General features: G+C 37.2%; 1 protein-coding gene across 2 annotated transcripts in view; it reads right to left on the reverse strand.

Moving 5' to 3' along the window:
• Window positions 1-22,527, reverse strand: part of si:ch211-196i2.1 (collagen alpha-1(I) chain) — a 109,640-nt gene that overhangs the window by 44,876 nt on the left and 42,237 nt on the right. The window contains exons 2-6 of one of the 2 annotated variants that reach the window (XM_052103896.1): window positions 19,348-19,492; window positions 18,968-19,126; window positions 17,419-17,614; window positions 16,086-16,217; window positions 14,744-14,824 (exon numbers count right to left, since the gene is read on the reverse strand). In XM_052103896.1, coding sequence (XP_051959856.1) covers window positions 14,744-14,824; window positions 16,086-16,217; window positions 17,419-17,614; window positions 18,968-19,126; window positions 19,348-19,492 — 713 coding nt within the window. Of the gene's footprint in view, window positions 1-5,058; window positions 5,200-14,743; window positions 14,825-16,085; window positions 16,218-17,418; window positions 17,615-18,967; window positions 19,127-19,347; window positions 19,493-22,527 lie in introns of those variants that run through there. The other variant, XM_052103897.1, reaches the window with a different exon arrangement.

The raw sequence follows: 22,527 nt of genomic DNA on the forward strand, positions 1-22,527 counted from the left end.
ATATGAAATTTTAAAATACTTGGGCCTTATTTGTTTTTCTTATTAAATAATATTTTAATACAATAAATCTTCATTCTGTTTGTCATTTTAATATTATATTTTATTATATACTGTGTGTAAATATAAAGAGTAAACACATTTGATCAAATAAAGAGTACAATTTAAAAAGCATCTCTACGTTTTGTCTTTTTATATGTTTTTACGTTATTTTAATCCAGTAATGGTTTGTTAAAAAGTAATTTACTACGTTCAGCATGAAATAAAACATTGCAGGAGTGAAGGAAGCAGTAAACTCCTAGCTCGTACATGTCTTACCCATGGTGGATCGTGGGAAATTAACCATCATCGAGTGTACTTGAAATTAGAGTGCATTGTGGGTAATAATGAGTGAACAAAAGAAGTGAACGAGTGGCTCCCTCAGAATTCAGACAATCCTACAAAATAGCGAAATCTTGAAATAGTGCACTATATAGTGGATAGGGGTGGTTTTAGACACAGTGAGTGTTCCACGATCAGGGTTGTTGCCCTACGTAGGTTGTGTACTCTGCATTTATAGAGCAGCGGTACTGCTGTACAGAACTATCGATCTAAATACTTACTACACTGATAACTGTAACTACACTGAAAAAAGAATCCACACAGGACTTTAAAAGCTATGAAATAGCGAAAGAAGGCATTATATTTCAGCATTATATATAATGTCCTCGTGGGACATTTTCACTGTAATAATTACTAGAAATGTTTCCAAACCTCTCCTCTTATTGACAAATTCATCCAGATGTGACAAGAGCCCTTAAAGGGTTAGTTCACCAAATAATTACAATTATTTACTCACCCTCATGCAACCCCAGATGTGTATGACTTTCTTTCTTCTGCTGAACCTAAATGACAATTTTTAGAAGAATTTCTCAGCTCTGTAGGTCCATACAATGCAAGTGAAGGGGTGGCACCATTTTAAAGCTAAACAAACAAACTTAAATCAGCATAAAAATAATCCATTAGACTCTAGTGGTTAATTCAGTATCTTCAGAAGCGATGTGATTGGTGTGGATGAGAAACGAAGAAACAGATCACTTTCACATTCTTCTTGTGTTTTTGGTGATTCACATACTTCTCTGCATATCGCACACTGCTTTCTAAGAAAAAATGACAAATATTTATCTGTTTCTCACCCACACGTATCATATCAGTTCTGAAGACATGGATTAAACAACTGGAGTCTTCTGGATTACTTTTATACTGCCTTTATGTGCATTTGGGGCATACACATTTTGGCCTACAGAGCTAAAATATTATTTAAAAAATCTGAATTTGTGTTCTGCAGAAGAAAGGAAGTCATACACATCTGGGATATCATGAGGGTGAGTAAATGATGAGAGAATTTGAGGATGAGGTTGAATGTGAAAATTAACATTTTGACTGTGCATCCAGGCAGTGCACCAATAGAAATAATAAAACAAATTATCACTATCAGAGCAAGTCCCAGCTCTGCCACTAGATGTGAATCGAACCACCGCAACCGGTGGTTCGATTCCCAGACCACATGACTCCATGTGCCAAAGTGTCCTTGGGCAAGACACTGAACCCCAAGTTGCTCCCAATGGCAGGCTAGCACCTTTGGTATGAGTGTGAGTGTGAATGGGTGATTGGGACACAGTGTAAAGCGCTTTGGTAACCTCTAAGGTTAAAGATTTATAACCCAACTTAAACTCATGCAGGATCATGATTATATCATAATCATCAGGTTTTACATACAATTTTCTCTCAAATTTTATGCTGACAAAATCATTTGTAAAGATATGCTCCTCTGTGCACCGTAATAGCAACAAGCAGAGACAAACACCAACATGTTAGTGTTGCATATGGAGAATTTTTGTTTCGAGATAAACCTCACAAAGAGCTGTCTGGTGTTATCTCAGGAAATAAATTACCTAGGTCTCAGATTGAACTCAGATCTGTATCGAGCATTTCTTTCGGAGGAACGCATCAGATTGTTTTGCAGTTGCACATCCCTTTTTCAGATGGGGAGAATGGACATGTCTGCATCTGTTGGGGTTAATGGCCTCAACAGTTTCAAATATTCCTTTGGGACTGAGAATGAGAGTTTCGGCACTGGATAGCAGCGCAGCATTTGTGTCCTCAACGTTACCTAAACCGAAGAGTGAGAGTGATGACAGGGAATACACGCTCTCCGTCAATTGAGAATTCTCACTTTCCTTCACGAGGGAATCCCTTTGGGGGTGGTCTCTTTGAGGAAAGTGGTGGCGACAGTCGCGTCACTCACGGGTTGGGACGTGGTGTGCAAAGGTAGAATCGTAAAATTGGACACATAAACTTTCTGGAGTTACTGACAGTGTTTCATTATGGGCAACTCATGTTCTGAGCGTAATGAACATGGGGTGGATTTGTTGTCCAGAGGGAACTCTGTTCTTCTCTCTGGTTAGCGAAGATGCACCTATGGGTGTGGATGCACTGGTGCACCCATGGCCAAACGATCTATTATACATGTTCCCCCCACTGAGCCTGATCGGCCTGACTTTAAAAAGAGTAAGGGAGCATGGTCACACAGTAATTCAGATTGCCCATACTGGCCGGGGAAACTTTGGTTGGTGGAGACAATTCAGCTCCTTCACGACCAGCTTTGGCCGTTGTGCAGAGATCTCCTATTTCAAGCGCACGGTGAGATTTTTCACCAGTACCCGGCCCAAGTACCTCTATGGGCCTGGCCCATGAGAGGATTCATTTAAATGCCACTGGGTTGCCTCCGAGGGTAATCGAAACAATTCAGGGTGAGAGCGGCCTCAACGAGATCGCTTTCTGACTTGAAGTGGGGTGTGTTTGAACATTGGTGCGCACACAGACATATTATTCCTTTTTATGTTCTGTAGCAGACATTCTGAGCTTTCTGACCTGTTAAGGTATATTTTGCAGCGATATCGGCATGCCATGTTGGAGTGGACTCCGGAACAATGGGTCAACACCCACTGGTGTGTAAGTTTACGAAGGGTGCGCGGAGGTTACATCCGGTCTCAAAAGCGCTGATTGTGCCCTGCGTGTGTATGTGGAAAGGACGAGGATGCTGAGAAAGCTTAATCAGCTCTTTATGTTCCATGCTGACTCTCATAAGGTTACCTATATCACAAAGCATTTGTTTGTCTCATTGGGTGGCAGACGCTATTATATAAAGTTATAATAGCATTGGTATAAAGCCTCCAGAAGGCTCATTCCACAAGAGGCTGTTTAAGGGCATTACAGTCCAGGACAGTTGTGCTGAGGCGAGCTGGGTGTCGCCTCACACATTTGTGAGATTTTACAGACTGGAAGTTACCGAGCCTTCACACTCACACGGTCCTCAGCGTGAATACGTCTGATTCTGATGTTTTAGCACACACACACACACACACACACACACACACACACACACACACACACACACACACACACACACACACACACAGTACAGGCTCAGTTTTAAATAAGATGTTTAAAGTATCTCATTCCATAACTATTCCCTGGTGGCAATATACCAATATTTGGATATTTTTCATACAATATTCTGAGTCAGTCTGCTTCAGACAGCATATCAGCAATCCGGGAGTTGTCTACATCCCATAGTGAGATACCGAAGGTTATCTGTTTGTAAGAGACTGTAAGGTTACATATGTAACCCCCGTTCTCTGAGAACAAGAGTGATGTATCTCATCACACTTCCCTCCTTGCAGCAGCATGGGGAAGAGATGTGCCGACAATGACTTTAAGGCAGGTGACAGTGGCTTATAACAGGAAGGTGGGGCTTCCTGGTCACTGCTGTGACTTTTCTGTCATTGGACAGACATGGTCCTATAAAACTGCTTCCATCGTTTACACGCACAAAGGTGTTTCCCATAGAGACATACCTCACTCCTGTTATCAGAGAACCAGGGTTACATAGGTAACCTTACATTTTGTAAGGTACAGATTTGCATCCAGTGTCTTGGTCTTTAGCAAATATATATGTGTAAAGACTAGATAAAGCGGTTTAGTTCACAGAACAGTCACGCACACATAAAAGTCAGTACAAAGGGGGCTGATTTGACTTGAAAGAAAGCCACTCTCTGTAAATATATCATGGAGACACAGGTATTTCTACAGGCAATTTTAAACCAGCTCTATCTTGCACTTTTACTGATACACAAACAGTTTCTCGTACAACGCTGCTCATGCTCTGATAGAACAATAGCCTGTAGCCGGGTGCAACAAAAACCTTTAGTTAAGATCTGTTTGTTGCAACTGGGTCTTGTACTCAAAAGTACTAGAACAAAGAATTTCAAAAGATGAAATGGAAACAAAATAAATTTAATAGGCAAAAGATGGTTAGGAGTAAAAACTAAATTAAGAAAACACAAAACCAATCCCAGCTGCAAAAATAAATGAATTAATTAATCTGTCTCATCCATTATGTTATTTTGGTCATAAAACTGCTGCCACAGCTGTTGTTTTTCTGCTACTAAGTGTTTTTAAATACAATGTCAGGCTGGAGATTAAATTTAGCTTTATGTATTATATAAAAAAACGAACAGTGGTTATGATATACTAAAAGAAGAAGCAAAACAGAGAATTTCTGTAAGTGAAAAAAATCAACTGTGCTAGTGTAAAATACTGCAAAACTCATAAATGTCAAATATAGTCAAAATCTGCATCCTGACACTGGACCTGAACCCAGCGTTTGTGGTAATCTGGGTCAAACCAGCTCAGTGAAAACTATTCCACCCATAAAAACCCAAACCACTTTAACCTCTTACATCTGCAGCCAAACCATAGCCAGTCATTAGGAGAGACTGAACTAACACTTGATTACATGCATATGACATACATCTGCATACAAATATTTGTCTATATGTACTCAAATTCTTTTTGAAGAGGTCCTCTATAAGATATTCATGCTTTGCACGACTGGTGCGCCAAAACAAATACAATTATTAGGTCACAGTAGTGAACACTACAAGCAATGCATGGATTTGTATGAACAATTTTCTCAAACAAACACTCTTCAGAATGGTTGCCAGAATGAGGCCATACCTTTGGAATGTGATTCTTTAGACCCTGCACTCCAAATCTCATTAAATCCAACAAAATCCATCCCAGCAAACACATCCAGATCTTCATGATAGCACACACATTCACTCACTCATACATCACCTACTGTACATCACAATGCAGTGCAACTCACAGAGAAGGTAAGACTAGCCAAATATGTGCAAAACACACATACGCACCCACAAACTTTCGATCTACCCACACACAAGCAAAAACACAAATCTTCGTCTTTGCACAATGAGACACCTGTTTGACTGGGCCTAAGGGCAAATTGAGCTGGTGTGTGTGTGAGGGTACTTTTTCTGTCTTTGAAAGTAGATAGAAGGCTTGTAGTGTCCAGATACAAGTAATTACATGCTCGCCAAGGTAGATGAGCATTCATTAATAGAAAAATACTGTTTATACTGTAAATATTAGTGTCAATATTAAAAGTCAATTAGTAAAGCCAAACAGTTTTATTTTTTTTATTTTTATATGTTACCTTATGTTCAGGTAATTTTTTATCAGTTTAAGAGTTAAAAACAGTGAAAAACTATTCAAATGTAAACTTATCTTTGCATTACATTTTTATGATACCTGTTTACCTTTATGCAATGTCAGGGTGTTTTAGGTGGTTACTACGGCATTGCTAGGGCCCAAGTCAAAAGAGATCATCCTCAAGTCTCTAATATCCTGATCTCTCAATATGTGTGGGCTGGGGACCTTTTCAAAGCATGTTCTGTGTATAATAAAAAAGTAAGGTGTGCTGTATCTACTGTATTCTACTGGGTCTTTTTTTGACCCAAACAGAAAGGTTGTTTGCAATTTTTCACAAAACAAATATTTTAGCTTTAATTAACGTGCTGAAAGCGTGCAGTATATACAGTATATTGGAGAGTTTCACAAAGAGGAACAGTTTCGTCTTTAAATGAATCCCCTTTAAACATCACTGATACAGCCATACATGCAGACGGAGGACTTTTTCCCATTGCAGCACGTCTTGTCCTGTATTTTGAGCATTTCACACCATAAGTGTTGCGGTTTTTAGACTTTGTGTCAAGTTAAATCTACAGTAGTTCAACGTTTAAAAAATTAAACCCCTGCCTCAAGACTTCTGTTCTTTTCCATTGCACACCCTTTTTTTGAACATAAGAACATGTCTTATGTTAGAGGCCCCAGAGAAATGTGCATCTGATTGATTACTGTCATGTAAACTCGAATACAGCCTAATTTAACAGGGATTCAATAAGAGTGATTTTCAAAATATACAGTACTGGGCAAAAGATCTAGGCAGATAAATGTTACAAGCTCCTTAAGCGAATTCGCCAAAGTTCTTCTACTGTATATATTTAGGCTGTCTCATTTTGCTTTTGTCTCTTCACGTAATCCCAGACTGACTCAAAGTTCAGTGGGGGCATTGTGGGGGCCATGCCATCTGTTGCAGGGCTTCCTGTTCTTCTCTATTAGCAAAAGGAATGTGTGAGAGTCTAAAATGTATATTTCCTATTGAAACTGAAAATAAAAATAACCATTATAAATAACCAAAATAACCAAAGACTTTTGCACAGTAATGTATATACACTTACATGTTTTTTTTAAATGTTGCACACCTACCAGGAAATTAAAAGACTGTGCACATTTAACATGCAGACACATATTAAATTTATATCATCTGACAGAACACATACGTCTTGGAATTTCTTGACAGCTTGGTGAGATCTTATTGATGTGAATTATGTGTGACTGGAGAAGATGAGACCACTATCAGTACATAATCAAAGAGAATAGTCAGAGGGGCCCATCCACACCCTTTCCACTCTCAACGCAGAAAGAATGATCTCACTTCTGCAGCAATGTGCAGAGTCCACTTCAAGGCGCTCAGTGGAGATCTCTCATAAGGGTCCTCCCAAAACAGCTCGTTCTCAAAGCAAAAGGGAAAATTGCTTCCAGAAAATTCCTTAGTCAGTTCTGGATGTTTAGGACACAGATGAGTGTTGAAAGATTTTGAAATGCAGTGTTGACAAGTTCCTTCTATCTTTGCTGACAAGTTGAATCAATCAATCAATCAATCAATCAATCAATCAATCTATCTATCTATCTATCTATCTACACTGAGAGAGAAAAATAGAGAAGAGAGAGAGAGAGAGAGAGAAAGAGTGAGAGGGAGTGGAATCTCTGCACAGTCAATCTGCATTTACTGCGTTTGATTTATTGGGGGTTTGGGGGTGGACGGTACTAAATTACTGTCTCAAAACTGATTATTAGAGTCAAAAGTTTGTGATTGCCTGAAGATAGAGAGACAGAGAGAAGGAAGCAAGCATGATACAGACGCCTGCACAATGATATGCAATTACTGAGCTTTCAGTAAACCATCATACTTACCAAAAAAAGGGAAAATGCCTTAACTTAGATAAATGTTTGCACAGCAGAGCTATAATAGGGTCGAATGTCCCATAATCACATAGTGTTGTAGCTATTGTTTATTGTCACTTTGACAGTATGATCAGAAACATGTATAACTAGAATTTTGTTTTACATGTGTAATAGTTTTTTCAATGATCTCAGTTTGTGCTGCTGCAGGAATCAATTTAAACGGATCAAACAGATTGGTGTGGGTGGTATACAAAGCAGCTCTTTTTGGGCTACATCCTTCAGCAAAGAAACCTTATAAGTAGTAGACGAGTGACTTTGATTAGAGAGTTATCTAGATCTTTTTTATTATTAATTTATTATAGCTTTACAGTTTTAGAGAGGTTGAATTTAGAGATGCAACTTCAATCTGTGAGAATACAGAGCTATATACACTGGCAATACAGCCATTAAATTAATATTCTGGGTTCAATACAAGTTAAGATCAATTGACAGCATTTGTGGCATAAAGTAGACTACAACAACAACCCAAAAATTATAATAATTTTGACTCGTCCCTCCTTTTCTTTAAAAAAAGCAAAAGTGGAGGTTACAGTGAGGCACTTACAATAGAAGTGAATGGGGCCAATGTTTGGAGGATTTAATAGGCAGAAATGTGAAGCTTATAATTTTATAAACGCATTTACATTAATTCCTCTGTTAAAACTCATGTATTATTTGAGCCGTAAATTTTTATGTCATTTTTACAGGCATTTTAGGATTTGTTGACATTACATCGTCATGGCAACAAAGTTTTAAATGGCTATAACGTTACACAGAAAAGGCTAGTAGGCGATTTAAAAAAATCACTTTAACACGCATATTTATCTTATGGCTATACTTTTGAAACAGTGAGTATTGTAAGGTTTACAGATTGGCCCCCATTCACTTACATTTTAAGTGCCTCACTGGAAACGAGATTTTGCTTTTTTTTTAAATAAAAGGATTATTATGTATAATAAGTAGGGTTTATTGTGAGGTCTATGATTATTTTGTGCAATAAAAGGTTATATCAGTACAGTATTTAGCCTATTTATTTGTTGCATCTGTCAGTAACATCTTTCAGTCTTTTAAGGGCTGCATTAAGTGCTCATATACCTCTAAGAAATGTATATGATTGGTGGTGACCCTAACCCAGCCCAATTTTAGACAGGGATTTTTTAAATGACACATTATTTTGATAATCTACTAACTAGTCAATAGGTTCCACCATCGAGCCAAATGGTTACAGTTGCTGAACTAAGCTGCTCTGTACTGATCCAGGCATCGTTAAGACACTTATGATTTATTTTTCCAATGTGGTGCTGCGAAATCAGGATTAAAATGATTTCGCTGACTGAGCAACTTCCTAATCGTGAGTCGCCACTTCTCTAAAGATGGTTAGCTAACCATGCTGAGTAATCTGGGCTAGGAACGGTATGTAAAAGTGGCAATAGTGTTCCTAATAAAGTGCTCAGTGAGTGTACCGTATATGTAGTTTGCACTATATATATATATATATATATATATATATATATATATATATATATATATATATATATATATATATATATATATATATTTTCAAATGCACAGGTTTTGAATGGCCGTCAACGGAAAAGGAGGGTTTTGCCAGCAGGTGTCTATCATCGAAGCTAACCTGACAATCCCCCACCTTCACCCCGTATAAGGAAGAAGAGGTGAGGAAATGAGCAGCATAGGAACTTTTAAAAACACTGGTGTAAGCAACACTTCTGAGGCATTTACTTTAAGGACAGCTGCCAACATCTCATGCATGTCATTGCCCATGAACAAATAAATTACCTTTAAACAAAGATCTGAAATCCAGATTTTACATTTGTTACTTTAAACTCAAAGAAGGACCGAGTTCAAAGGCATGCCTGGAGCAGTTGAATTCTTCAGAGTAATTCTGACACATCCCTAGAGGAATACTCTGTCCAATACAAACCTAACTTTAGTGAAGAGTAAATCAATTACAGGCTTATGCCCACCTCTGCCAAACTAAACCCACTGGAAGAGCAATGCTATTTCTTAACACACTCACGCACCATTTTTAAACTTATGCTGGCTCTCAGCTGAGGTGAAGCCAGAACAGAACAACCTCATCATACCAAAACAAATATACAGAGATACACAGAAATAAATAAACTAATGCACAATGTCTTACAGTGTATGATCTAACAATCACATATTGCCCAGTGGGTCATGCAAATATGTACTATAACACCAGACAAGTTGAGTCATAGTGCTCAAAAATGAAATTTGATTATTCGGTTCTGGCCCACGCCCTGTGTCTATTGTTTTTTGAAGCGATCCAAATAAAACTGACTTGATTTTACCAACTCAAAGAGCCCATGAAAGGCCTTAAGGTTATACTTGGAGTTAGGGTTTGTTCAAATGATGGAAAGTATGAGCAATAATAATAGTGATGCTTGTCTTAGCAAACACAACTAATTAACACACACACAAAACAAAACTCTGACCCCAAAATATGCATGTGCATACATGCACATATCCAACTAACCATTCATTTACCTGGGCCTCAAAGTCATGACATGGGAAATTAAAGAAGAGATTATTAAGCAATTATCAGGGTTTTTCCTGGCTCAAAATAAGGCAGAGGTGGTACTATCGTGATCATGTGCACACATACACTTGTACCATGCCATCCAATGGCTGAAGCAAACACTTACAAGCAACGTATTATAGGTGTTCTAATAATTAGACGATTGAAGAAAATGACAATTATCAACTTTAAAAAATTTAAAAAGCTAACCTGTTCAACATTAACTTAATTAAATACAGCATAACAGATAATGTGTTAGTTTATAGTTAAAAACAGCAAACTTGACTAACCTCTTAAACCGATAATAAGATCATCTCTGATCTCAGGTATATGGGTGGGTATGGTGGGAAGGGACGATGTGTTGAGACCAATCGGTCACTGTTTTACAGCTTTGATTGGATTGATCGCTTCAGATTGACAGGTCTTGATATTCCATGTGCTCAACTGAAACAGTGCTGGATCTTATTACTTGCTACTTATTCCAAGTAATTATGTTTCTGGTTTATTGTGGCATTTACAAATGTATGCAGTTCTTAGGTTCAGTAAAACACTGTAAGGGGGTTAAGATGGGCAAGGAGGAGGCGAGAACCGGCTTGTCAATATAAATGATATTTTAATGAAAACTTAAACCAAAAGCACAAACATCAACACACACATGACGGACATGCCCGTAATTCTCTCTCTCCCGCACGATCCCCTGCAGTCGACCTTTATCCCTCACGGATGCTTAATTAGCCTAATACGGGACCGGGTGTGTAGGATCACGACCCGATCCCGCCCTCCGCCCTGCCACAAACACTCAGATCACTTGTTTGGAGAGTTTTTTGGACTTTTGATAAAAAAAGGCTACCTTGTTTCCAAATGCCCTAACTTGCTTTGAGATAACAACACAAACTTTTAACCCAGATACAGTTGATATGATTGTAGTCATCATGACAAGGATGAATCATTTATAAAATTAATAAATAAAGTGCATTACTTTCTCAGCAGTATTGTAACATGAGATGTACATGCTTGCATTTTTGATAAAAAAAAAAAAAGATTATATGTGTTAGTAATTTTTCAGTCACTGTCACTGAAAATAAGGCCATGAAACACTTAATAGATTTTGTAAACTCCTGTGTTCGCTCACAAAATTAACTTTTGTGAGACACTTTTTTGTGTTAGAAAGGCCGTATTGGATCACGCTCTTCTTCTGAGGTAAATTCACAGCATGTCTTCTTCCAAAAACGATAATGAGCTGAAATATTAGTTTTTTGGTTTAAATTGGTTCATTTAAAAGTAGAAAATTCAAGCTTCCTATAGTTCGCTGAGACTGAGATGGCAGAAAGCTGATGATTTCTTTATTTTACAAAACCGAAAATGTTTGCTGTTATTGTGTTTACACAAATAACAGTAAACCCTTTACAGTTTAAAATGATTTCTTACTCTTATCTGTATGATGGAGTATTTCTTTCTGCTGTTATCTGGGAAAAAGTCAGGTGATCGTGCCTGCGCCTCCTGTGACCACAGAGGATTGACTATGTTATGTAGGAGCAATTCAAATATTGAATTTTGGGGGCATTTACGAAGCTATTTTGAGCCAACGCCTGATTAGCTTGCTTGTTGTTAAGCTTAATAGAGTTCTGCTGGCTCTATGGAGATTTATAGTGGTTTAACGTCACAGCAGTGGCAAACAATGTCAAAGAGGGGGAAGGACAGGAGCTTGTGTGGTCTCGCAGAATTACAACTTAAATGCAGATGTTGGGCACACCTTTAATTGAGAATTGATGCCAAGGGCATCATTAATAAAAATATTAATACAAAAATAAGAAATGATTTGGGGTCTATCTGTGCACATGACTGCCTGCCTGAGTTTCGTCGACAGTCGGCAAGAAATTTGACAGAGGTGGCCGCCTCATAATTCTCTATGTAGGAAAATCCCTGATCATTGACCCTTGATCTCATGCAGTGCTAAACATTTCAAAGAAAGCCAGAAGTTTCTCATAAATCTGTTCCACTGGGAGCATGCATCCAGGAATCCGGCAAACCAAAAATGGTGACATCAAAATGAAACACCACAACAAAAAGTTATGTCAAGAGGTTACGCCTTCAAGAGAGACCGAAACAGCAGAAATAAAACAGGTTATTTTCAAACATGTTGCCGCTATTTAGTCTTTAAAATCCACCACCTTTATGACATGCCATAATGGATTCCAGGTGATTGACTGTGGCACAAAGAGGTAATAGATGTTTGAAACATGCTATGGTACTTTGTTAGTGAGAGAAACATTTGGTTTTGAATCTGATGGTATATGGAGTCCATCAATATTCATAGCTGCAGTTTCCTAAGCTGGGTCAAAGCCAATGATGACCCTGATTCCATTGACCAAACTGCTCACAGCTGCCAAACACACGGCACCTCATTAGGACCATGCTTAGACTACGCTCACAAAACCAGCTCCAGTCAGCTGAACAGGGAACTGAAAAGCTCATATGAACTTGGTATGTGTTTAGAGGTTTATGTTTGGTTTAATTTTTTTTCTTTCTTTCCAATCATCAGGGGGAACGCTTTTGGTTTTGTACACGGACAAAGACTGCAGACAGCAAACATTAAACAACTGTCAAAACCAGAGAGGTTTTTCATAATAAAAAGATCCTAGTAAAAGCTACTTTTAAAATTCCTTATGAGGTTGAAGGTATTTTAGTCCCACTTCATATTAGGTGTCTTTAACAAATTTGTACTAAAATTGAAATACATACAATAAAATTGACTTATTTTGTAATTACATGTTGTTCTGCAAAATTCTCACAAGATTCTGATTTGCTGCTACTGAGGCACGTGTAGGTTTATGGGTAGGGTTAGGGTTTAGATTAGGGTTAGGGTTTAGGCTAATGATTGGGGTAGGGTTAGGTTTAGGTTTAGGATTAGGGTTACGGTTAACAGTGTGCCCATGCATGTAATTAAATGCATGTACTATAAATATAAATAACATGCACATAGTATACTTGTGTACATAGTAAGTACAGTGTATCAAATGCATACGTGCATAGTAGTTAAAGAGAATTAATATAAAGTATTATGTATTTTATTTTAATCGATAGTATAATAGATCATGTGCGATGCTTCAGGCCATGATGTCCAGTTGTTTCACTGACAAAAACGCTATTATTGACATTGTCAGAAGAAACAACCCTTTAAACTATGCAAATCGACGCTTAAACATGCCAAGATATCTTTGAGTGACAAGAGAGCAAGTCATGATGTGCCCACAACACAGACAGGATTGAGCAAACCCCAATCAAATGGATTTATTAAACCCTAGGGTAATATCAATATTTTTAAGGTATATTTAGGTTGTTTGATGCTTGATGTTTGATATGAGGGAAAATACCAAAATTTGAGTCGTTATTTGTTGAAATCTTTCAGATTTCATCTCATTCAATTCAAACATGGACTGCCACGTTAGCATATTTATGAGGCACACAAGAACTAATGACTTTATTTGAAATTAATGCAAACTCAAATGAGATTTGAGAATTATGGAGATGGATAGATTTAAAATTATCTTTTTCTTACACAATGGTGTGGCATAGCTTGAAAAGACCTGAAATAGAGACCTGTTTCGTGGCATCACTTTTTCCCCACAGCCACCATATTTGTGACCATTAACAGAAGAAAACAATAGCGGTGAATGGAAAAACAGATGTAAAACGATATCACAAAAGAAATGCTTTTGATCCATGCTAAGTCCCGGGAAAGATATAAATATTGCCAAATTTGACTTTAGTGGACATTTAAATATATTTTATCCATCATTCAACACATTCTCACACGGGCGAGTCGTGTAAACATCTCTAATTCAGAAGGTACAAATGTATGTCTTGTTTTCTGATTTGGTCACAATATTACAAAATGTCTGTGATGATCCCATCAGTATGAATATAAGAGATGCTTTATTCTCATGAAGAATACATGTTTACAAGAATGTTTACAGTCTGGTGGTATGAATAAAGTCTGTACTACATGATCTTATGATGTGTTGTTTATTGACTAACATTAGTATATACACATTAAATATATATTATATATTCACATTATATGTTTTTTTATTTATTACAAAGTGTTACAATTATGACATACTGGATGCGATGCAAAACATTGTCCTATGAGAATTTCCAATATAACTGTATCCGAATTGATGATGTCATAATATAACTGACACGTGTACAGATAACGGAAAAGGAGCATCGCTGCTTGACTTTGGCAAAATTAAGCAGTCACTTCAAAAAAATACTTTACTGAAAGAAAGATTTCATTTTTGATATGGTAAATAAACACCAGTATCACCTTTTCATGATTTTTATATCGAAACAAAAATGTAGCTGGCTTTTGCAGCATACCACAGACAATGAAGAAATATGGAATTTTGGTCACAAACATGGCTGAGCAGTCATACAGTGATGTCACATGAAACAGGTCAATTGCTCAAGAGTTGTATGGATTACTTTTAAGGTGTTTTTTTTTATTTTTGAAGCTCAATAGCCCTACAGTTGTCCCCATTTATTTTTGATGTATTGAAAACAACACTCTGTCTGGACATTTTGCAATATATTGATATTTTGAGGTTTGGAGCATTTTTTTGTGCGCTATTCCTTTAAGTATTTTGTTCCATAAAGAAAGATGGGAAGTAACATAACAATGGTGCAGAGCGGCAAAGTATTGCTACTCACAACCAGTTTTGCACGAATAGAGTCACTATCCTCTGCCATCTCCAAAAGATCCTCCAGGTCATTCGAGGACAGCAGGAGTTCCTGGACACATTAAGAAAAGTAAAAAAAAAAGGGCTAAATTCTATATAGATAGAAATCTTGAATAGATTTATATTGATGCATAGACAAAATGAATTTAATGTAGTGGTATACAATTCAATATACAACAGTTAGTTCCAGTCCTCGAATCTGATTGGACGAGAGACGTTCCATAAGCAGAGAGACACAACAGACTGATTAACTACACAATAGGTGCTGTTTAAAATGGTGGAGGACATTGAGATTTCTATAGTGATCGACTATTGCACACCAGCTACCGCGAAATAGGGAGAAATACCCACACTTGGATGCTATTTTTCCACTGAAAAAGCTGATCTCTAGAAAGCTGACAGCACCTCTGCTTGGGAGTGGCAACAGGTGATTGCAGACACTCTCTCTCACTCACACACACAAACACAAACACACACACACACACACACACACACACACAAATACACACACAAACACACATGTTTGTCTACCTATCATTATGAGGACTTTCCATAGACATAATGATTTTTATACTGTACAAACTATAGATTATATCCCCTAAACCTAACACAACCCCTAAACCTAACCCTCACAAAAAAACTTTCTGCATTTTTACATTTTCAATAAAACATTGTTTAATGTTTTTTAAGCTATTTAAATTATGGGGACACTAGAAATGTCCTCATAAACCACATTTATAACATAATACCCTTGTAATTACCAGTTTGTAATCTAAAACAATTGTCCTCGTAAACCACATAAACATGCCCACACACATACACTCACATCCATCCATCCTTGTTTATCCAATAACTTGTTCGAAACAGCAAAAACCGTGATAATATTTTTAAAAGCGAAATTTTTTAATTACTAACAAATGCTTGGATGCATCATTTGTTTTGAACCAGCAACGGCAGATTCTAATCCGTCATGTAAGAAAGTAGTTCCATGCACAAATGCGTTTTTATGACATACTCAGTTTTATTTTAAATGTTTTCATTTACTTGTTCATTGAACTGTTGTATATAATCAATATCACACTCGCAAACATGCTATATGGCCATAAATCAGCACTGCTGTGATTACTATGGCCGAATCACAGCAGTGCCAAATCGCACTCTTGCTCATGTGATATTGCTTAAAGAAATTTTTAGGTATTGTCTTTGTTGAGTCATTTTGTTGATTAATATACAAGTGTGCTAAAGTCATTCTGATGTATCCCAAGTCTTTCCTCACTGTGGGGGAGATATACAGTACAATATGGCTCGCTCACCTCTAGAGTGTGCATGCGAGGGGAACGGGGAGGTTTGTGGTCCGTCCCGCCACACTGAGGCTGGAAAACACCACACTGATCCCGAGCTGCATCTGGTTCTCCCATTAGAAATGTCACCTGCATTAGATCACCCTGCAGACATAAGGCAAATGAAACAACATTACACTTATACAGATGTACACACATGCATACAACCTGTATCGTTACATGACACATGCATGTATGACACACAAATAGAGCAAATTTTGTGAAAGGGAAAATAGCTATCATCTACATGCACTGCATAAAACACAATCTCTACTTGATATGTGATATGATAAAACAAAAATTAAAACAAAAAACTTTTATTAATGAAAAAACACAAAGCTGGGTACAAAACTATGGATGCCCAGACTACATCCAACTTGTCTGGGAAAACAAAAGACCCACTGGATAAACAAACCAAGGAAAAGAATACTGGATAGGAAGCACTGGAACTGAATCAATAATACAGTGTGTAACCGACAGGACAAGATGGGAGAAATGCAATTGTCCAATCAGAATCAAGTATTCCAGAGAGACATGTAAGAAAAAGTGTTGTTTTTAAAGCAAACCTTCACAATGCCACCTCAAGACTGAGTGCAGTGTGAGTATGTAAATTGGATACTGGGACTCTATGATGTCATCCTTTGAGACTCAGCCTAGACTTCATGCTGTATTAAATTTCCTCGTCTAACACGAATAAAAAAGGACATTTCACTTTTCTGCAGCTGTCCAAACCTTACTCCTACCACCATTAAAATATCTGTCCTTCAGCAAGAACTAGGAATTTAACTTTTAAATCAAATTCAAATGCCAAAATAATACCCTCAAGTGCCATTGCCCTCCCACTTTGAGGTGGGTCTCTTGTTCTTGCATGCAATAATCTATAATCTATGGACACATATACACTACAGCTAAATACAACTGCAGAACGTCTATTTTGAAAACCAATAAAACATAGTCTTGTTCAGGTATTTAACTCTGTGATTCAGATATTGTTGTAACAGACTAATATACAAAAAAATACAAAATCTCTATCTGCTTGACAGCAACACAATGTATAATCCATCTGGCATCATGGATGAGTATAAACGCAGATGGTAGGCTTGGGTATAGTAACTCCAATATGCTATAAACTTGACTTTGGTTTTAAATACCAATGGGGACTGTTCTGGAGATGTATTTACGTGTCATTTGTTGAGAGCTGGTGAAAGGATGAATTATAGACTGTTCTCATTCCAAAGGTGGTGGATAGGTGCTAGGTCCTACTATGTTTGGATCTTATTAAACAAAAGTACATTTGCATTCTCACCTCAAAAGGGGTCTCAAATCCCTCAACGATTCCTCCCACCATCACCAAGCCATCGGTGGAGATTCCAAGACCCTCCTTGTAGGCCCAGTCCACACTCTCAACCATGAAGCAATCCACATACAATGCCAACCGTCCTGTGGATACACTTACCGCGACACGATGCCAACCCCCATCGGACAGTACGCCAACAGGGAACCTGGGAGAGACAGCGCCAGTTTTATATCATTAGCGAAAACTAAAACAAAAAACTACATAAATGGAAATATTTTAATTAACTGAAATAAACATAAAAATGATTGAAAAAAACTTAAACTTAACTAAAATACAGTTTAATGAGAAATGGAACTAACATAAAATAAAAATGACCACAAATTACATTTTTGTTCAGTTTTTGATAAATAGCATATTATAAAATATACAACCAGTATTCATTATAAATGGAAATGCCACTTGATACCAATAACACTAGCCAGCCAACAACTAAAATTAAAAGAGTGGGGAAAATGAATGTAAACTACGATAAATTGAAAGGAAAAATTTAATAAATAATTTTAAATTAAATTAAATCTGAAAACAAACAAATATGATTAATTTTGTTTTCTGAGCTTGAAAAAATACACGGTAAAGCATCAAAAGTGCACTTGGGAGTCAGGAGAACACATGGAAACCACAACCCATACGATTCCCTGGCCAAACCTTCAGAGACACTTCCAGTCTATGTAATGACAAATGAATATTTTTTTGGTATGCAAGCTTAAACTAAACAGAAACCCACATGAGACTATGGTAAAAACATTATGACAGAGTAATGTCACCCTGATGATGAATGGAAATCACAAACAGGTAAAATGTCAGCGTAAAAGTTCCATTTATTTTGTCCTGCAGGTGGGTAATTAGGCAACAGGTCCAAATATTAGTTTTGAAAGGCCATGAGTTACATACCATGCCTCATTTGTACGTTTCAACAGTAAGGCTTGGCGTAAGTCACACAATGTTAGATTTAATATAACGAAGAGCTGTTCAATCCAGTAAAACTGCACAGTAGGGTCTGTGCTTATGTTTAAGATTTAGGCTAAGCCAAAACTAATATTCTCATGACATGAAAAATGAGTGGAGGATGGTTTTGCCATAATGTAACAAGACGGCAAGTTAGCTATATCAGGGAGATCTTATGTACAAGACAAAAATAGAATAAACAGACTTTGTTTACATAATATGATCTCTTTTGAAAGATCTTTTTCTTGAAAAGATGGCAATGTGTCAATAACAAAATAATCAAAATCACCAAATACATGCTGCCTTTTCTCATTTCCAAGTCCTCTTGCTATTTTATATTTTATTTTATTTTTATTCTGACATTAATTGCTTCCTTAAATGTAGTCGACTACAAAACAAATCAGTGCTAGAAATGTGGGCTTGGGGAAAGTGACTGAATTTATCTGTTGTTGCTCATTTACAGGAAAGTTTTCTAATAGTGACTCTATTTTGCTTGTTTACAGCACTTTACTCAGCACATCTGCAGTTGAAACAGAACAGAGTGGACATTTACTCATAGTGCCGTTGTTGGGTGCTGATGAACGTGAATGTGTAGGCACTGATGCGGATTTGCAGTAGAATGTGTCCATCTGGGCAGAGGAAGGTTAGCACACTGCGGTCATCAGGCTGGGAGCTGCGCAAATGCAAAAGCAAACTGAACTCATCGCCAAACCTGAAACAGAGATGGGAGAGAAGATCAGGGGAGTGCTTTTTTGTGTTCATAGTATCAAAATATTCTGAGTTATGTGAAATATCATGAGGAGATTTGCTTTAATGTTTGATGCCTGCTTGGTTATGCTTCCACAGTGGTACAAACATTTCTACAAATATGATGGGAGTTAAAAATATGTTTCACATGGGATTATCCTGTTAGTAGATAGTGAGTGTGCGTACCTGTATCCAAACACCTTGCGTAATGATATAGAGAGGGTGGAGTACTGGCCAACTCGCAGTATTGGACAACTTTGGCTTTCCTGAATTACTGATGCATTGCTCTGATTTGCCACCGGCCACAGATGAGCAAGAACATCTGTTTCTTCTGCCAAGTTAATAGAAATATGAAAAAATACATAGTTAGTTCCACTGTATAAAAAAAGATGCAATGAGAGTGAATGTGACTGATGATTACATTCTAGCTAACATCTCCTTTTGTGTTTCAGGGTAGAAAGTCATATGGGTTTGGAACAACATGAAGGTGAATTAATGATGAGAGAATTTTTATTTTTAGGTGAACCATCACTTTAAGGTGTGGTCACAATAGACTTTGTGTTTAATTAATTTCCATTCAATTGCATGTGAACATAGGAGAGTGGAAACCCAATGAAGTTTCATCTTTTGCTCTGTACTGTATGTTTGGTGAACTCTGACTTGAAAATTAGCCTAGCAAAAGGCTGTTTAACCAACAGAAGATTTAACAGATTTATCATTTATTATAAACAGACGCCCTAGAGTGTGACATCATATCCTGTTACATGTATTCATTGCAGGATCTAAAACAATGACTTGTGTGACCGCACTGTAGCCTAAAAGTCAAAAATATTATTTTGTATGACTGAATCAACCTGACTAAATAAGTCTTTTTTAAGATTTAGATCAGTTAGAGATTCTTAAGGTAACAATTGCATGTAAACACTTTTCACAGTGTAACCTAGATTGCATAATGGATCCCAGAAACATCTGTTTTGGATAAAAGAGCAGGTACAGATGAAAGCCGAGCCTGTAAACAAAAGGCTCTGTTGTCTAGGTGCTCTTATACATTTAGCATTTTTTCCTGTATTAATCACTTGTTCTGTTGAGGTCTCCGGCGACGCTGTGGGAGAGCAGTCACTCAGGAAATCAGTTCACCATACAGCGAAACAGACCTGTTCAGTTCTGTCATTAAACATTTAGAGGGTCAGAACACATCAGCTGGTACTAAATACTGCAGTCATTCTCTATACTACCCACCATTGTGCTCTCTTTAACATGCTCATTTCCTGTAGGGGCTAATGGTCTGATTTTACAGAGGGCACCGTTATGTTGTGTGTACTGTATGTGTGCATTAGATCAAGTTTATGTATGTGTTTCAGTGTGTGTGAGTAGGGCTGCACAATTCTGACAAATGTTTTGTTTTGTTTAAACATTTTGACCTAACGTGAGACATTGATAGAACGACACAATGACGATTGGTTACGTGTGGCAGCTGTAATTCTAATTATTTATACAAGTTATTAATAATTCTGCAGCCATACCTGTGAGTATGTGTGTGCATGCTTCCAGGCGGCAGGCTTGTGTTTTAGTGTGCAACATTGTGCTAAATAAGACAAATAAAGAATACTGCATTAATCAAACATGGAGAGAGTGACTTTGCAGGCAAAGCTCACAGGTTTCAAACACACCTGGTCTGGATGAAGGATTGGAGATGTTACAGCACTCTCTAATGACGGCATGACCATCACTGCACCATGTCATGTAGTAGAGTGTGTTTGTGTGAGAACTGATGCATAACCACAGGCCTTAAGCCCGAGAAAGATTTGGCTTGGAGAGCAGGCTTCATTTCAAACTCAAACTCAGCAGACCAAGAATCAAACATGCACACATACTTCAGACTGACTTAACTGTTTAAATGGACAGTGCACAACAATAAACTTTCCAATGTGTTTATTTAATACTGTTGTTTATAATATAATTTTGCATAAAATGTCTTTGAGTTAAAAATGTATTGACTTTAATGAGTCAAGAAAAAACTGCACAGACTTCCCAACACTACACTCTTAGGAATACTGCCTGCTCTTGCCTACCACTCAGAAATGTAGAACCTGCTGCAAAAAATAAATAATCAGGGTAATGCAGACCTTTAATCAATACAGGACAAATAGTGTTAGAGTATGCCATGCTGAACAACATATCCCTTGTGAAAGAGAGGGACCAACAGTAATTGTTGAGCCAGATGACACTGACATTAGGTGGTTACAGCTGCCTCTGTTGACACTATTAACAAGGAGAAAAGACAGTCGGCAGGTTAAATGTGCACAGCTGATTTACAAACTGTCTAACAAGGAGTGCTCCAGCACCGCAAGCCTTTTTCTGGGAACATGTAATCACTCCAACAGGATTACACTTCCCCCTCTTCCCTTACTCTCCCTTAGTTTCATGGTAAACACATGCCAAAGTAAACATGCTCCGAATGTGCAACAGATTATTTGGTTTCTTGTTTATTAAATTTCTACAATTTCTTAATGAAACATTTGGTAACACTTTACAATAAGGTTCCATTTAGCTCATGTTAACATTAGCTAACATGAACTACCAATGAACAATACTTTTACAACATTTATTAATCCTAGTTAATGTTGATTTCAACATATAGTAATATTTTTTTTTTTTAAATCAAAAGTTATGTTAACATTTGTTAATGCACTATGAACTAACATGAACAAACAATGAACAATTGTATTTTTATTTACTATCATTAACAAAGATGAATAAATGCTGCGAAAAAATATAATGTTCATTGTTAGTTCATGATACCTCATGCATTAACTAATGTTAATGAATGGAACCTTATTGTAAAATGTTACCAAACATTTTTATAAATTTTCTGCTCCAGTAAAACAGTTCAAGATGGACAACAAGCTTAGGTGCAACATGCTGTCATTTCCTTAGTGGTTGTCACATTATTTATGGATATTAGTCAAGCTCTATTAGTCACACTGTTGGAAGCGGATAGGTAGGACCCTATCTGGTGACATAGCCTAAATTCCACAATTTCCTGCTGGAAAAAAAAAAAAAACTTAGACTAACCTAAGTGGGTTTGCAGGTCTTTGTTTAGGATGGTCTTCCAGCCTGTCCAAGCTGGTGCCCAGAAGGTATAGTTTTGGCCTATGTTTCTTAAACCCCCAGCAAACAGACCAGGCTAGGAGACCAGCTAAGATCAGAAAAATATCAAACATTTTTAACCTGCGTAAAATGTAACATATATTTACATTTGGCTTACTTCCTGCCTTTACAAAAATATATCAACAATTAGACTCTGCTGGCTGAACGTCTGAAAAACAAAATAAGTAATTTTCAGGTTAAAACCAACAAAAAGGT

The sequence above is a fragment of the Xyrauchen texanus genome, chromosome 34 (genome assembly GCF_025860055.1).
Source record: "Xyrauchen texanus isolate HMW12.3.18 chromosome 34, RBS_HiC_50CHRs, whole genome shotgun sequence".
NCBI lineage: Eukaryota > Metazoa > Chordata > Actinopteri > Cypriniformes > Catostomidae > Xyrauchen > Xyrauchen texanus.